Source organism: Lynx rufus, unplaced genomic scaffold, assembly GCF_022079265.1.
Source record: "Lynx rufus isolate CCGP_SWC_20201006 ecotype Redwood Valley unplaced genomic scaffold, mLynRuf1.p SCAF_19, whole genome shotgun sequence".
Classification (NCBI taxonomy): domain Eukaryota; kingdom Metazoa; phylum Chordata; class Mammalia; order Carnivora; family Felidae; genus Lynx; species Lynx rufus.
The window spans coordinates 13346857-13359900 of record NW_025814833.1 but is presented as its reverse complement, the minus strand read 5'-3'; the positions used below and the strand labels follow the sequence as shown (position 1 = coordinate 13359900).

The window sequence follows — 13044 nt, the reverse complement described above, 5'->3', positions numbered from 1 at the left end:
GATTCTCTCTCTCCCTGCCCCTCTCATACTGGCTCTTTCTCTCTTTCAAAATAAACAAATAAACTTAAAATATATATATTGCTTTTGGGGGGACGCCTAGGTGGCTCAGTCAGTTAAGCCTCTAACTCTTGATTTCCCAGGTGGTGGGATCAAGCTCCGCAGCAGCCTACCTTCTGAGCATGGAGCCTGCTTCAGAGTCTCTCTCTCTGCCCCTCCCCTACTCACACTGGCTCTGTCTCTCTCAAAATAAATAAACATTAAAAATATACTTTGTAGTGGCGCCGGGGTGGCTCAGTCGGTTAAGCATCTGACTTTGGCTCAGGTCATGGTTTGTGAGTTCGAGGCCCCATCGGGCTCTATGCCTAGGGCTCAGAGCCTGGAGCCTGCTTCTGATTCTGTGTCTCCCTCCCTTTCTGCCCCTCCTCCACTCGCACTCTATCTCTCTCAAAAGTAAATAAACATTTAAAAAAATTATATATATACTTTTCATTGTTTTAAATGAATTATACATACCCAAACAGCAGAAGAGTTAGTCTCATCATTCTAATAATTCACATTTAAAACTTAGCATCACAAATGTTTATAGTTTAGAAAAGAAAAGTAGGGCAAAACCTAATGTTTTATGTCTTCATTCAAAACCATCATCTTAATTACCACAAAGTGGTAAAGCTCCACTTTTGCTGGCTGGCCCTTATCTACCCTGAGATGAGTTTTATTTGCAAAATTAGGGTAATAATTGTCCTACCTGTCTCACAAAAATTGTCCTTCTGTTTCACAGAACTGCAGGATAATCAGAAGAGATAATGTAACCAAAAGTACTTTGAAAACTAATGCCCGACATTGGTAGAGAGTATGGCATTACCATTCTTTACAAGTAACAACATAATACTTCTTTCTTGCTGTGAACATATTCATCCCTGGAAGAAACAGTTGGTAACAAGGAATCGATATGGCTATGGGATAACTGGAAACACCTCCTAAGGCTTCACTGTTAACATTTAATATTTGCTGAGTACAGGGCGTCCTCAAGTTACAAGGGTTCCATAAATCCAAACCACTGTCCTTGCCTCAGCCCCCTCCATTTCCTCCCTCTTTGCTCTTAATAGGAACTGGTGTGGGGGTGGGAGTACAGATTTGAGAGAACCAGGAAGTTCAAAAGTAGAAGAAAATGTGAAGAGAAGTGGAACACCACAGAGCATGCCTACTCACCATCCTATCACCATCTAGACCTTTCTTTCACTACTACACATCAGCTGTGGACATCTCTCTATACTGGGAAATAAGGCAAAGGTTAGAAGTCAATAGCTAAGAGCTATGACGTGGAACAAAAGAGGGATAGTAAAGTTCACTTAAAGGAAAAACAACTGATCTCAGTCATTAGCCACAATCTCTAAAGCCAATCCAAGAAAGTCAAAATACCAATTGCAAAATATTGACAAACCTACTCACTTTCACTCACAAAGGTGTTAGTGGGGTTTTTTTTTTTTGTTTATTATTATTATTATTTTTTTAGTAATCTCTACACCCAATGTGGGGCTCAAACTCAGAACCTCAAGATCAAGAGTCGTATGCTCCTCCGACTGAGCCAGCCAGGCACCCCACAAAGGTACTAGTTTTATCAAGCTACCTATTTATTCATTCTGCTCACCTACCTTCCACTAACCCAATGAACTACCCTCACCTGCGATGCTAACCAATCCCACTTACCAATGTATTTACAATATCCAATTTAACCAATCTTTCCCTTGCTTGTTCTCAAAGATACACCCATTATATTTCAGCCATCATGGTCCCTTCTCAGTTTTAAGGGACAGACAATAAGTTATTGAATCTCTGTACTGATGACATTGGGTAATCGAGGAAGGAGACAGCTGGGAGTAAGTGGAGTAGAATTGAGCCTGCAGAAATGTTCAAACAACCTGCCATTTCAGTTTGACATGAGTAGATAAGTGTATTTTAAAGGAGATTTTTTAAAAAACACACAAATTGTTAATAGTACTGCTAATAACCAGAAAGAGGATTCCCTCAGTCTCCCTGAGGATTCTCCTCAGTCAATTTAAACAGACTTTCAGGAACAAATTTAAAAGAGAACTATGGATATTAAGTTCATCCATGGCTAGTTTTTCCAGTTCAAGAGCAATGCCAGAAAAAACACTCCCACCTCTTCTTTTGAGCCTATTTAGTAACCAGTGGGTTTGAATACAGCTCTACATTCTATTTACTGGTTCTCTAGAAAGTCTGACCTGTAAGAATGCCCACAGTTCAATGAATTTGTACTGGAATAGTCTGTGACAATTAGTAATGGTCAAGTAGGTTTTATACAGGTATGGCTTGCTCTGTACAGGCTGCCTACTGGAAAGTATTGTTAAAATTTTCTGTCAGAAGCTTCCAAAAATTTTATGCTTCACGCTTGGCCTTTTTAAAAAAAAAAAAAAAAAAAAAAACACATTTTCTCTCCCCCCTGCCCACCTCCTTCTTTCTAAAAATGTTAAGGATTGGGGCCCCATGGAGAAAGTAAACCTTTCACTGCCCCTAAATCTATTTGTGCAACTAAAATAAAGTCCTCCTTGGAGCATTAGCAGAATTTAACCACAGTTTTGATTAGGATACACAAGTCTTAAAATGAAACCGTTCTAATCACAATTTCAATAAAAATTCAAACCAGGAAGATTTAATCATTTCATAAACTTACAGTCTTACAAAATAATCTTTTATTTAACAAGATAAACACTTGGGACGTCTGGGTGGCTCCGTAGGTTGAGCGTCCAACTCTTGATTTTGGCTCAGGTCATGATCCCAGGATCATGGGATTGAGCCCAGTGTTGCCTGCTTAAGATTTTCTCTCTCCTCCTCCGTGCACACACACACGCACGCGCACTCTCTCTAAAAAAAAAAATAAAAAGATAAACACACTTTGAAAAGTAAAAAAAAAAAAAAAAATCTTTTTTTAAATTAAAAAAAAATTTTTTTTAATGTTTATTTATTTTTGAGACAGAGGGAGAGAGAGAGAGAGAGAACGCATGAGCGGGGAAGGGGCAGAGAGAGAGGGAGAAATAGAATCCGAAGCAGGCTCCAGGCTCTGACAGAGCCTGACGCAGGGCTCGAACTCACGATCTGTGAGACCATGACCTGAGCCAAAGTCGTACACTCAACTGACTGAGCCACCCAGGAGCCACCCCCACACACACACACAAAAAAAATCTTAAGACTAAAATTCTACTTTGATTTTTAAAAGATTATTTATCGTTATGTATGGAAATGGATACTATTTACTAAATCATAGTGATTATGTCACTTAATGTCAGAGATTAATTGTGCATATTTAGAAGTCACTACTACACCCTACAATATTAACAAGCATGAGCACCAAAGACAAACACTAACACAAATACCAGCAGTTTATATATCCTAAATATTTCTTCAATATATTTTTTTGTTTATTTTTGTTTTAAGTAGGGTCCATACCCAGCATTGAGCCCGGGGCTTGAACTCACAACCCTGAGATCAAAACCTGAGCTGAGATCAAGAGTCGGTCGCTCACCTGACTGAGTCATCCAGGCACACCCCTCCCCGCTGTTGCTTCTTCTTTTTCAAAGTAAACTCTATGCCCAATGTGGGGCTGCAACTCACGACCCCAAGATTAAGAGTTGCATGCTCTATTGACTGAGCCAACCAGGCGCCCCTTCAATATCCTTATTTTTAGCAAGACAAGTAAAGTCTTATGGTTCAAAACTATTTTATTTTCATGAATTCTGAGGTTTTTAAGAGATAAAAAATGTACTTGTCAAGTAAATATGAAGACTTCTATTATAAAGACCCATATAATAATTCAGTCTTTACCTTTCAGAATTTTCCTGTTTATTCCAAGGCTGCAAAGGAAAGATAACCCTTCCTATTAAATTTCTAAACAATTTTTCTCAAATTAGAATGAATTAATCTAAGGGCTAAACATTCTTTCTACAACGTACAGAAATCATTTTTGTTAGAAGCCAGATTACTTATTTGGTAGCTGCTGATAAATCAAGGTGCTTTTGGGTCACTTCATTTAGTGTGTGATGATACCAAGTCTAAAATCACATTTACAAATACATTTCTTAAATGGTCACTCTTGATCTTGAAATTTATTCTAGCTTGTATCACAAAAGGATGGCCATCGGATGTCAGTTGTGCAATGTACTCAATCTTCAAGACAATGACTAACAATGGAACTGAGAACAGGAGTATGAGGAACCGTTCCCTAAATGCATTCTTGTTAAATTCTGTATGCTTAAAATGTTTGGAGACAAAAAGGTTTTGTGGACTTAAAACTAATTGACCCTGATGGAATGCCAAACTGTAAACTGCCAGACAGCTGCAGCTGGTAATAAAATGCTAAGACCTGAAGAGCTTTAGCAGAACCTGATTATATGGTAATCCTAGTAGCTGAGAGAAGGCAAAAGAGCTAGAAGAATAACTGATAGGCTGGTTGCTATGGTAACCAAGATAAATTTGTATACTGACTGGGGAAAACATTGGGATTGCCATCAGGTATGAGGCCCACACTATGTCTCACGTGCTTTTTCTTCAATTTTGAATCACGAGATGACAAACTAACACAAAGACCGCTCAGTTTGAAGAATAGGGTTCTGCTCTGAAGAGTAAGGAAAGCACCCAATTAAAGGTTTAGCTGTTTAGCTGCATAATTTGACAGACAGCTAGAGGGGAACAGACTTTGTGAACATTTGTAGAAATCAGTTTAACTCTGGGTAGAAAACAGAAATGTAGGTTATTTATCAATTCAATTTAGACGTCAGGAGGATATCATAAAGTACCTGCAATTTTTGTTACTTTAAATTTTGTTTGAGGTTATTTCTTATGGGATATTAATCTCTTACAAAAAGGATTATTTAATTCCCACTATGTAGGTGTGAATGTAAAACCATAGTAACTGGTGTGCTTTGTCTTATCTCAGTTATCTATACTCCAGGAAGCAGCCTTTTAACTTGGGTCTCTATTCACCACCTCTACCTCAATCACCACTACCCCCATCAACCAAACCCTTCCTCCACCTACACTACCCCGGAAGTAATTACCAGAATTGTGGGCAGAGTATGAGGAGGAAACAAACAGTGTCTTCAAGGGGCTTTCCTAGCAAATTCACTCGACTTTATCTAAAGTTAAAACAATGAAGAGAACACATGGATGGTTGTGGAGTGTATAGGTTACACACTTAGGTCTCAAATACCAATAATTAGAAATCATTTTCTGTTCTGTAGGGCTACAACTGAATTGTCACCATCCTACAAGTATGTAGGCTTTCAAGATTTTAAAAATCAAATTTTATCTACCCTATTTTATGCAGTTATCACAAGAACGGAGTAAAGTTTTCAGTTAATAGGAGTTTGTACAGATTCAAATTGAGTCCCCAAATTGCCATACTAATACAGACTGTTCTACCTCCATGAGTCACCAATTGATAGCTGGAGGCCACTAAATTTAGAGCCTGAATTTACCTTATATGTAGGTCCCCCTCCCCACCTCAATATAATGTTACGTGGGTGTGATAAACAGCATTTACAAATATATTTCTATCAACCCACAAAGTCAAAAGCAATCAAATATAATCCATGATTTATAAATATAATCTGATTAAATGCCAACCCATGAACAGCCATTTTTAAGGAATCTTTCCTAAAGTAACCCATACTGCACAAATTTTTTTGAAACTTGTATCAATTTTCTCTCAGAAAGAAATGTTTCTGATGCTTAAGTAAAGTGAGAAGCTGCGTTTCAACAAAGGCAGCTATGCAACTTGTTGCTTTTAGACTGAACTATTCTTCAGGACAGTTTGATCTCAGTTCTCATCATTTAAAAATCAAGATTTCGCCATTACTTCAATCTAAAATGATAGACTGGTGGGGCTCCTGCCTGGTTCAGCTGGTAGAGCATGCAACTCTTGATCCCAGGGTCGTGAGTTCAAGCCCCACATTGGGCAAGGAGCCTACTTTAAAAAAGAAAAAAAAAAAAAAAAAAGAGGGTCACCTGGGTGGCTCAATTAGTTGAGTGTCCAACTCTTGATTTTGACACAGGTCATGATCCCAGGGTCCTGGGATAGAGCTCCACATCGGACTCTGAGCTGAGTGTGGAGTCTGCTTAAGATTCGCTCTCGCTCTCTCGCTCTACCCCTCTCCCCTTCACTCTCTCTCTAAAAAAAAAAAAAAAAAAAAAAAAAAAAAGAAGATAGTCTGGGGTTAATACTAACTAGATTCCTTTTTTTTTCTTTCTTCCTAACTAGACTCCTGAAACTGAACTAAATAACAACCACTGTTCTTAGATCAACCTTTCTGCCACCTGTTTTCATCCTGATTTGGAGAAAATTAGTGGGTAAAAGTTAGAATCCTAGACAGAACAGTCAATGTCCTCTGACAGCAGGGCATGAAAAAACAGAATCAAGGGAGACAGACCATCTTAAGATCCCACTAACAGGGTAAGGGCCAGTAACCTAGAGCAGGGATAGCTAGCAGTATTTTCCCTCCTTCCACAGACAAGGCAACATGGTATAAATGAGGAATCAGGAGACTTGGGTTCTAGTTTCAAGTCTGCTACTAATTAGCATGTGTTGCCTTCCCTCACTGAGCCTCCTTTTCTCTTTCACAGTTAAATGGGAGGGCTGGACTGAATGATCTCTGATCCTTTCCTATTCTAAAAATGTCAACCATTCTATCCTTCCTTCCAAGGCCTCAAAAATATTTTGGTTGCCATTAAAAAAAAAAAATAAAGAAAGAATGCTCAAAATGTCACATTTATTTTCATAACATGTTCTCACTGCCAGCCTTTAGTATGTGTATGTATGTATAATCCACACAAACTAGCAGGAGCATTCATCTTATATATAATTTACCCAGTAAACATTTAACTTAAAATCAATGGGTCTTGAATCATGTACCAAATATCATCAAGTCTGCAAAACTAAAAACTTTTTAAAAAAATCATGGAAAGATTTCCCAAGAACAAAAGCTTATCAATAAAAGCACACTATTAAACCTCAACACGATGACAGACTTTTAGAGTTGGAGGAGTTCTCAGAGTGTAATCTCAATTTAAAGATGAGGAAATGAAATGACTCAGAGTCCAGGGCTTTTTTTCTACTATACCTCACTTCCTCCTCCCTTTCCTGCTTTATCAAAAGACAGCGTAGTAGCAAAAAGAAAGCTAGACTGTGAGACTGACCTGGATTCCAGTCCTCATTGACATTAATTTGCTGTGGCACCTTGGACAAGTCATTTCCCCTCTTTAGGCTTTGGTTTTCACAATATTTTATATGAAGAAAGTTAACTGTATGCCCCTTCTACCTGTAACATGCTAGGATCTTATTAAATTCTTATCTGATACAACAAAATACACATTCCTGAAAGAGAAAGTGGAAATTTCTAGTCAAGAGAACCAAAAAGCAGGCTGCTGCTTTTAAACAGATGCATCAGTTCAATTCAGCAAGCTGGTCCTAAAGCAATTTACTCCAGAATCTCTTAGAAGAAGATATCCCCGCCCCACCCCCGCCTCTAGACAGACAGACAGACACACACACACACACACACACACACACACACACACACACACACAATGTGAGGCAGCTATGATATACTGCACAAAAAAAAAAAAAAAACTGGACTAGGAGTCTGAAGAACTGGCTTCAAATCCTAGCTGTCACTTACAAAGCTGTGTGTCTCATAGGCCAATTCATTAACCTCTCTGAAGCCTAAGGTTCCTCATATATAAAAACAGAGAGAACAAGGAAACCTGAGCGAAAATATCACTCAAAAGAAAGCTTTACAAATGTGGTGCATATTGCAAAGCTGGGCAAGCGGAGATGATCTGCCACTGTGGAAAAGTAGGCTGGACTAGAATGAAGTCTGTCTATTAAAAAGCAGGGCTGATTTTTAACTTACTAAATTTGCTTTCCAAGACTAGAACAACAAAGTTGAAGATACCACTGGAGGGGAACAGAAGAAATAAATCAATTTTAGGAAACGGACTGTGTATTTGGATTCTGATTAACAAAACGTATGAGATAACTCTCGACTGCCTAATCAGTTCACTAAATTTCATGAAATGGTCTGCGTACTGTGGCACACCCAACAGCAAGGAACATTTCTTAGTTTGCAAACTCAGTCTGTTAACCTCTTAGAGTTTGCACGGTGTGCCACTCCAATTCCTATCAAGGGACAGAAGGCATTTCTGATAACCAGATATCCAGTGACACCATCTGTTTCCACAAATCAAGATTTCTCACTGCATTTCTAGGTTGTTAGTTACCCGGCCAAATCTCTTCACAGTACGTTATGCAAAAGACAAAACCTGTCACAAAGGATAGAGGAAATGTTAATGATGCCAACCTTTTTCAGTCCTCCCAGTACTGCTAGTTCTTTTCAGATTCAATTCTCCAGATGAGTCTAATTCTCTTCCAAATTTCCCCCACGAATACAGAATGAAACCGTGAAATTCACAGACTGACACCATAGTTTTATCCATACAGCTCAACACGTTGAATATTTGGACAGGTTATAGAGTCAAAATTAGAAGGGCGGATCCCAAAAGACGTTTTTACTTTTCACCTACTACAGAAGGATCAAAGTGCTTGAGAAGCTCTATTATCCCAAGAGGCAAGAAGTGATTCTATTAATTCTATCAAGATGACTCACTGGGTTCAAATAAGTTAAATAGCTCCAAGTTCTGCATACTTCCTCCCAAAGTAAGCACCGTGTGAAGTTAAATTTGTTAACTCCAAGAAAGGAAGGAGAAGGGAATGGACATTTGAGTTCTTCCTCTGTGCCAGGTACTAAGCTAGATAATATACACTCCTGATATAACTGTCCTTCAAAATTAAGTGTTTCGTTCATTGAAAAGAAACAATACTCACATATTTCTAAATTGATTACAGTCATATACATAGATTGTTATTTCCTCCCCCCACTCCACACACATTCAAAAGGTCTGTCATTTAACCTAAATCAACAGTTCCTTACTTTGAGGGGAAAAGCACAAAAACAGAATTTTGAGGGTATCCAATGTATTTGGAAATCCAAAAGTATTTTCAATCCTCCACTGTCTAGCGATGAGCTTGTTTCAGATACTGAACTTGAAGGAGACTCCGTGCCATCTCAAGATTGGCCACTGCCACCCAAAAATCTTTTAATAGTGATAGGAAGGTTGGTGGAAACACATCTGCGACCTACCAATGAACATTTCTGATTTTCGTGCTGTAACTCTTTGGGTATATATCATATATAATATATATTAGGCTTTCGAATGTCTTCTAGAAAGTACAAATAACTTGATTTGCAGCAAACATGGTATTTCTTCCATGGGGGTAAGCTTGAGAATTGAAGGCAGATCAACGCCTGTAACCATACAGCGTCTACTTACACTAACATACGAAGTTCACCAATTCTCAAGTTCTTACAGCACGAAAATATATTTCCCTGCCTCTACTTCCACACAAGCCCGCAGAAGAGTTCGGCGAAATAGCTTTAAATCCCGTTTCAACTTTGAGAAGAGGAGTAGTGGGTAAGAGCAAGTCCCAGGCAAGCGGAGCATTCCAACTACTGCACTTCCTTACTCAGAATCTCCCATACTAATCATCACTAAAACATCTTGCAGAATTAGATAAATAACACAAAGCTGTGGCTCTCCTTCCAACCACCAGATTACTCAGCACTTGTTTGTATCTCTGTAGCCGGTTGTGTACAATTGCGTCCGGCTCCCCTTTTAAGACAGCGTTCTCCCGAATGGGAAGGACCTCGTCTTCGATTTCCTTTGCCTCGCCGTAAGGTGCTATTTTAATAAAACACTGTTGATCTAGAGTACATCAGCTAGAGGACTCCCCGAAGTAAATACCCAACCTTCCCCCCGCTCCTTCTCTTTCTGGGCAACGAAAAGAGGACGGCGAACAGTTACGGCCACCTCTGAAACGAACAGGCAAGTTAGCGGCACCAGAAAAAAACAAACGAGAAATGCAATTTCTCCTTTAATCTGTGGTCCCCAAGGCCAAAACGGATGTTTCAAAGGTAAAGCGCGGAACCCCACCAATACAGATCGCCGGCTCTCGGGCACGTAAACTGTCCCACCTCGAAGAAAGCCGGACGAGACGAGAAAGGGGCTCCGTAGCCCCAGGGACCGCTCGCCCAGGGAATGGAGGGGGTTTGGCCGAGGTGGGCGATTCCCCCTCCCCCGAGTCCCTCTGAAGTGCCCGAGCGAGACACCGAGGAGCAGCGGTGGCGGACACAGCGGGACCCGGGAGGGGTGCGGTGGGGAGGCACGGGGGAAGCTGGGGGACTGGAGCGCCCGGCTTCTGGGCCGTAGCTCCAGTGACTTACCCCACAGGGTCGCCGCCCCCTAGGTGCACATCTTCGGGGGCATCAAAGAATTCCTCGGTGTCGCTTTCCGACGCCATTTATAGGACACACCCGCGGGTGAGGGGGCCGACGCCGCCTGGAGGGAGGGTGACTTTCGTCTCCTCCTCGTCGTCCTCCACCCCGGCGAGACCGTGGGGAGGTGGGTCCCGGGCGAGGACAGGGACGGAGCGGACTATCTAGAGTGAGGAGCCGGTGAGGGGCAAGGGGCCGCCGTCAGCTGCCGGGCTGCGAGGATGACCGGCCGAGCGGCAGCCTGAGTAGGCGGCGGTGGGTCCAGGGACTGTTGCTGCCGCCGCTCCCGGCGATAGGTGTACAAGGAGAGCGAGAGAAGAGGCGGTGGCTCTCTGTGGGGGAGGGCGGGCTCGCCGACGACAGCAGCTCCAATTTCTCCCGCAGCAGCAATTACAGCAGCTGGGAGAGCCAGTTGCCCGCAAAATACGGACGCGCACCTAACCTCGCGAGATTTCGGGAGGGGCCGGTGAAAGCGTGGGCGGGGCGAAGAGAAGGCGGGGGCGGTTCCAGAGCGGCGGCGCTCAGATTTCTTCCACCCGAGAGGCCTATCAAAACGGCGCAAGCGCGTTGAGCGCGTTCGGCGAGGGCCGGAAGTAGCGGAGGGGGGCGGAGAAGAGCCTCCTGAAGGGAGGAGCCGAGAACCTGCGCAGGGGCGGCGTGGTGCCTCGGTTCTGAGGGAGAGCGCCCGACGTGGGTGGGGTCGTACAGATCGACTCGTCCCCTAACTCGGCAGATGCAAAGACGGGCATCTTCAGAGGGGTGGTGTTGAGTCCTTTTTTTTCCCTTGTGAGGAAATGCTGTCGGGAGACGCTGGCATTGTGTCATCAGCATTTACGTCGTCTTAAGGTATCCAAGCCCAGGATATCCCACCACCTCTAGGACATAGGCAAGTCCATCACCTCTAGCGTTTCGGAAATAACCTGCCCTAGGTACTACAAGATTTCTAATTGAGATCCCTAGATACGACCCTGCCGGCCAGAGGGTGGGGTCCATGAGAGCTACTTGGGGAGTGTGCCAGTTTCGTGGAGTAATGATGGATTTGTTGCTGGAGCTGCGCCGACGTAAGGCCTCCAGTTACTCTTTCTCTCCGAATATTTGTTGCCACCCACACTTAACGTGAGAGAAATTCTTACAGACTGGCCAAGGTGTGCATCAGTCAAGTGGTAAATATATATTGAACAGAGACCGTTGCAAAGCTAAGAGCTAGTAGCTCCATTCTGACCCTCGATTGCCCAATGTCCAGCGATGAAAATAGAAAAGTATTTTTTCACAGACCAAGGTGGTCTTTCTTAACGGGTCATTGACCACCAAAGTGAAAACATTGACTTTCTTCTCTAAGAGCGCTGAAACACATTTGTTTCCCATTGATGTCACGACAGGAAGGCTCTCAGACCTGTTAGCACAGGCTCAGCTAACTGCTCAAGATGGCACCCGGGAAAGACCGGATTGGGTCTGGGTGCATGCCCTTAGAGTCTAGAATGGGGTTCTAAATTTCTGTTTGTAATGCAACCAGGAAAAGACCTGGCGTTGCCTGCCTTACTTGAGTAAAACCGAATGCCATACACTGTCACTTCTGTAACGTCCCAGGGAGTTCGGGGAAACACTGCATATTCAAATACAGTAATATTTTTTGCCGCAAGCCACATGATTATTGATACGGGGTAAAGGAATACCAGTAAATAGCCTCATTCAGTTCAGGTCAGATACTACGGCCAAATAAGTTTAGGTTAGATCAATTAGACTATCAAATAAGTTACTAAAACTACAAAACAAAATTTTTAGTTTCCAGAGCTTTTTGGATTTCAGAATTGCAGACAAGGGATTTCTGGGTCCTTGTGAGGATGTGACTTTTGTCACGATCTAGTAATTATTAGCTTTTATGTGTTTTAAACATGTTAATTTCCCGGATAGAAAACTGTATCTCCGAATACTTTTTCTTTTGTTGCTCACTAGGAAAGATACGCTTTTTTCCTTATGGAGTTTGGAAAGATAAAAGTAAATAAACTACCTGAATTTATTCTCTTCCTAGTCATCTAATAGTGAATTTATGTTTGCCTTAAAAATTAAGTTTGGCGTGGGGCGCCTGGGTGGCTCAGTCGGTTGAGCGTCCGACTTCGGCTCAGGTCATGATCTCGCGGTCCGTGAGTTCGAGCCCCGCATCGGGCTCTGTGTTGACTGCTCAAAGCCTGGAGCCTGTTTCGGATTCTGTGTCTCCCTCTCTCTCTGACCCTCCCCCGTTCATGCTCTATCTCTCTCTGTCTCAAAAATAAATAAACGTTAAAAAAAAAAAATTAAAAAAAAAAATTAAGTTTGGCGTTGGGGTGCCTGGTTGGCTCTGTGGGTAGAGCATGTGGCTCTTGATCTTGGGGTCATGACTTTGAGCCCCACCTTGGGTGCAGAGATTACTTTAAAAAAAAAAAAAAAGGATGAAGACAATTTAGTTCCTGTCTTCCAGGAGCTCACAATCTAGCAATGGATCCAAATATGGATTCCTAATTTGGTATCTTTTTTCACCACACCATTTTACCATATCACCTCTCTTGGACCTTCTTTTTCTCTCTCTCTCTCTTGGACCTTTTAAGGTACCTTAACATTATACTTCGAAAAAGTCAAGAGTGGAGAAATGATTAGGTGATAACAT

At 41.9% G+C, this 13044-nt stretch overlaps 1 protein-coding gene across 1 annotated transcript in view; it reads right to left on the bottom strand.

The window, feature by feature from the left end:
* Positions 1-10807, bottom strand: part of WDR44 (WD repeat domain 44) — a 79505-nt gene extending 68698 nt beyond the window's left edge. The window contains exon 1 of the mRNA XM_047081859.1: positions 10353-10807. Coding sequence (XP_046937815.1) covers positions 10353-10429 — 77 coding nt within the window. The 5' untranslated portion in view covers positions 10430-10807. The remainder of the gene's footprint in view (positions 1-10352) is intronic.
* Positions 10808-13044: the final 2237 nt, after the last annotated feature.